Below are 4,999 nucleotides of genomic sequence, written 5' to 3' on the forward strand. Positions count from 1 at the left end.
AAATATCAAACATGTTTGATATGATCGGGGCGGCCCCGATTTGTGTGCGAGCAGATCTGGAGGTGCAAGATTCGATCGGTGAACGCCTCACATTACCAGATAATCCGCGCCGAACATCGGGACCGATCGAGGGGCTCGACAAGATTTTTGCTCCGATTCTCGGGAGAGGGAAATCGGGGCTAAATCGGGCTAAAAATCCTATAGTGTGAGCCAGGCTTAAGGCTGCACTTGTTTGATCAAAGATACAGTAAAGCATAAATATTGTGAAATATTACTGCAATTTAAAATAACTGTTTTCTTTGTGAATGTATAGTAAAATGTAATTTATTGATCAAAGCTGAATTTTCAGAATCATTACTCCAGTCTTCAGTGTCACATGATCCTTCAAAAATCATTCTGAATTTGCTGCTTCTTATTTTTGTGGAAACCATTTTTAATTTTTTAGGATTATTTGGTGACTAGAAACAGCATTTATTTGAAATAGAAATTTGGTAACATTTTTAACATTATAAATGTCTTTACTGACACTTTATATCAATTTAATGCATCGGTGCTGAATAAAAGTAGGGATGCACGATATTATCGGACCAATATCGGAAACGGCCGATAATGGCTTTAAATGTAAATATCGGCATCGCCCCGATATGAAAAATTATGCCGATATGTCTCGCCGATAAGAGGAATACATTAACTCACATGTGCTCAGATTAGATCACGTCAACAGTGTTATTAGATCATGTCAGAATTGTGGCTCATTTTTGAAACAAAGTTTTGACTGAATGGTGATTAGATTCACTGTTTTGTATCTCTGCATTTAAACTGAGAATGCACGTACAGAATGATGTGTTCGGTGTATGATAGAGTAAACAGTAATAGCACGTGCAGCGGCAGCAATGACAGCCTCACCCGGGTCCTAAAGCCTGCTCAGTAAGGAGTTTTAATTCCGTAGGGGGCGCTGTTGGCCTACTTCTAATAAAATGAAAGCAAAATACACAAGTATTTAGACTGTGTTTCTGATACAAATGTTAAATCATAAAATAAAATGTTAAGGTTACCACGACATCTTTTCTGAAAAAAAAAATGCAGTGATTAATATATAGTTTATTTATAGTTATTTTCAAATCTTCAATGTACTGTCATTATAAAAGAACTTCATTATTGTTTATTTAATTCTAACAAATAAGTTCTTGTTAAAAACTAACCAAAATTAAAAATAATTATATATCGGTATCGGCTATCGCCCAAAATGAGTTGAAAATTATCGACATATTAGATATCGGCAAAAATCCAATATCGTGCATCCCTAAAATATTACATTTTTGGTTACACTTTATTTCGATAGTCCACTTTAGACATTCTATTAACTATAAGTAACTTTGTAACTACATGTCAACTACATGTCAACTAATTCTCATTAATTTGCAACTACATGTCTACTAACTCTCAGAGTAGACTGTTAGGGTAGGTTTAGGGTTAGTAGAATAAGTTGACAAAGAAAGTGTTAGAAGATAGTCTTAAGTGTTAAGCAGACAGTCTACTAATACTCTACTAACTGCTAGTTGACATGTAGTTGCAAAGTTACTTACTGTTAATAGAATGTCTAAAGTGGACTATCGAAATAAAGTGTTACCAAATTTTTTCTTTCCTATAAAAAAATAAAAAATAAATAAAAATCATACAAACCCAAACTTTTGAAAAGCAATGCATTAAAGCAAAATTTTAAAAATAGCTAATGAGTGATTAAAATTTCAGTTAGTTTAATCATGTCAATCATTTTATTTCTCTAGACTGATTTACTGAGGTAACAGAGAGAATGATTGATTGATTGATTTGATTGATTGAAGAGCCTTTAAAAGTTACTGGGGACCTTTTTATTATAGACTTATTTCAAAATTGATTGAATAAATGTTTTCATAAATTGACACAAAGCACTCTTTAATGACAAAATAAAAAATAAAAAAAAGTTTACTAGAACTTAAAAAAAATCTCTCCTGTCGGTTGCTACTTTAACCCAGAGTGATTTTAAGGAGGCTTTTAGTCGGTGCTGTGCGTGTCCTGGCCATGTTTCTGTCATCTCTGGCAGCAGGATGGTGTTGGACTGCAGCTGTGGTAATATCCAGCTGATGAGCAGCTCTGGGCTTGTGCCAGACGTGCCACTTGGAGTTCAGTTTTGCCTAATTGGATCAGAGAATATCTTCTTCATGCTCTCAGAGTTCGTTAAGTGCTACAAACTCAGGGTCTGGCTGTCTGAGGCCTTTTACTCAAGACTGCCTTCAGTTTAGTCACATTACCATAGAGACCAGACTGATGGAGAGCTGATGGTCAGAGTGGACATTTCACACTTCTGGCCCAAATGCTGGGCTGTTTGGACAGCTTTAGGAGTGTCCAGTCTTTCATGGAGGCTGCGGTACTCAGCGTACCTCCTTTTAATTGCTCGTTTTTGTAATGTTTTGTGACACTATCCCAGCCAAAGTTTTGTACATACATAATTATTTTTACTATTTTCCAAATTTGACAATAATTGGAAAGCCATTGAGACTAACAAAAAAGGAAGTATGGAAATTAAACCTGTAAAGCCTGACATATCAAAACAGTTGAAGCTGAAATAGATTGATTGATCTATATTGAAATATTTCTAGATGAAACGTAAAACAAAAAATAGCATGTTTTTGTCGAGTATCATATTAGATACATTGAGCTTTTATGGCTCATGCAGTATGATTTAGTGAGAAATTGAGGTCAAACTCGAGGAGGGAAAACAGCTCCGCTTTATTCAGAGGCCCAAACTGAGCAAAAATATGCAATTTGGTGCAGATGCTGATATTCATTTGACCAGAAAGTAAGATGAATTTCTGATGCTTGTAATGTAAATCAGTGAGATCTTTACAACAACAATACAGCAGATAGTTACATAAAATATTATATATAAATATTAGTCATCACTCGATATCTGCCAATAATGTGTCTTAGTAAGATGAGATTTAAATGATCAAAACATATAATGCAATGCAATGCAATGGTGATTGAGAGATGAACACACAAACGTTCATCATATCATATTTGAGACTCACATTTGAACATGATTTTTTCTATAAAATGATGCCGAGCTGCTTCAGTCCAGTAAGTGTTCATCTTGAAATATTACTAACAATATCAAAGCTGTTACTTTATAAAAATCAGAAACAAGTAAAGATTTCACCTCAGAAAGACATGTGAAGCTCGAGCTGAAGGTTGATGTTTGTACAATTATACTAAAAGGCCTTTTACTTGCTAAAACGTATAAACACAGAAGGCATGTACTGTAGTAGATTTTTCAGCAAAGTTTTGATCATGTCCATAATTTACAGGCCTTAGAAATTGTGTATCAAATACGGTACAGTAGGCTTTATAGGGTTAAAGTTTATAACAATCCAAAACTCTGGATATTCTAAGTAAATAAATACGTTTTGTAAATACATATAAAACTGAGAGTTCCGGTCCTTGATTCTGATTGGTTGGTCCGCGTTCGAAGCTGTTGTAAATTACTCTACAAACATACACCTTTATGCATCTAGATCCAAAAATATTTTATGATTCATCCAGGTATAGTACAGTACATTACAGTTAACACCAACTCTAAAACAAAATGATACATTTTACTTTTAGAAGTACTGTTTGTGTCAGAAAAGTATCTGTACTATCTTTCTTGTTTAACCCTGTATGTTGTCACTGATGGATTGGATATTTCAGACAAATTTGCCTTCTTTCATTTAAACGTGGTCTTGTCTAATCTTTTGTCAGGAGGTCACTACATGTCTGCCCGATTATTATAAGTGGACTCAGTATCTGTTCATCAAGCTGTTTGAGGCTGGACTGGCCTATCAGAAAGAGGTGAGAACATCATCGTCATATTTATCAGTCTGTTTTTCACATCTACTGATGAAAGATAAGTTAACTTCAAAAGATCATCTGATTTTCTTACAACAACAACAATAATAATAATAATAGAAGTTATGTTTAAGGAAAAAAAAAAGTTTAATTCAAAATTTATTGAGCAAGGATGCATTAAATTGATCTAAAGTGACATTTATATTTTTCCAAAATATATTTTTACAAAACATATTTCTATTTTAAGTACAGTAAATGCTGTTTTTTGAACCTTCTGTTCATCAGAGAATCCTGAAATATAAAAAATATCATAGTTTCCTCAAAAATATTCAGCAGCACAACTGTTTTCAACATTGATAATAATCAGAAATGTTTCTTGAGCGATCCTGTGGTTCCTCTGCAAGAACAGCTGTGTGTATTTCGAGAGAAATGACTCCATACATCCAGTAAAAATCATATTGACACCAGGTGATCAAAAGTCATTTAGCAAAAATGATAAATAAAAGTCAGTGTTAGAAGAGAAAAGATCCAGCAGTATCTGCAGATTCTACCTGCTTTAGTATTTATATCTAATGCAATGACATTGAGACATTTGAAGTGAAGTGTTGGAATGCGTTTGAGGCGCTGGTGAACTGGGACCCTGAGGATCAGACGGTTCTGGCAGATGAGCAGGTGGATGAGAGCGGTCGCTCGTGGAGGTCTGGAGCTGCTGTGGAGCAGAGGCTGCTTAAGCAGTGGTTCATCAAAACCACCAACTATGCCAAGGTACGACAGCCTGCTAGTCAATTTCACAAATATACTGGATATATAAAAAAAAACAAGAAGTAACATCGAATTAACATTAATTAATTAATGACATTTTAAAGTAGAAAGATTGAAATAAGAAAATATACAATAATCTGTTTTATTTACTTTGAAAAAAAATGTTTTTACATTGTAATGAAAATAAAATATAAATATTTCTTTAGATCAGATATTATTATGTGATGCAAGCCAGTTCTGAGTTGTTGTTTTTCAGCGGATCAATCAGACTAATTCATAAATTAGTCAGAATTATTTTTTAGTGAATTATTTGGAATTTAAATGATTATATATATATATATATATATATATATATATATATATGTATATA

General features: G+C 33.5%; 1 protein-coding gene across 1 annotated transcript in view; it reads left to right on the forward strand.

Annotated features, from left to right (window-relative positions):
* lars2 (leucyl-tRNA synthetase 2, mitochondrial) overlaps positions 1–4,999 on the forward strand; it is an 83,832-nt gene that overhangs the window by 31,062 nt on the left and 47,771 nt on the right. The window contains exons 6-7 of the mRNA XM_016544139.1: positions 3,781–3,870; positions 4,489–4,632. Coding sequence (XP_016399625.1) covers positions 3,781–3,870; positions 4,489–4,632 — 234 coding nt within the window. The remainder of the gene's footprint in view (positions 1–3,780; positions 3,871–4,488; positions 4,633–4,999) is intronic.

The sequence above is a fragment of the Sinocyclocheilus rhinocerous genome, unplaced genomic scaffold (genome assembly GCF_001515625.1).
Source record: "Sinocyclocheilus rhinocerous isolate Xijiao unplaced genomic scaffold, SAMN03320098_v1.1 scaffold369, whole genome shotgun sequence".
NCBI classification, from domain to species: Eukaryota; Metazoa; Chordata; class Actinopteri; order Cypriniformes; family Cyprinidae; genus Sinocyclocheilus; species Sinocyclocheilus rhinocerous.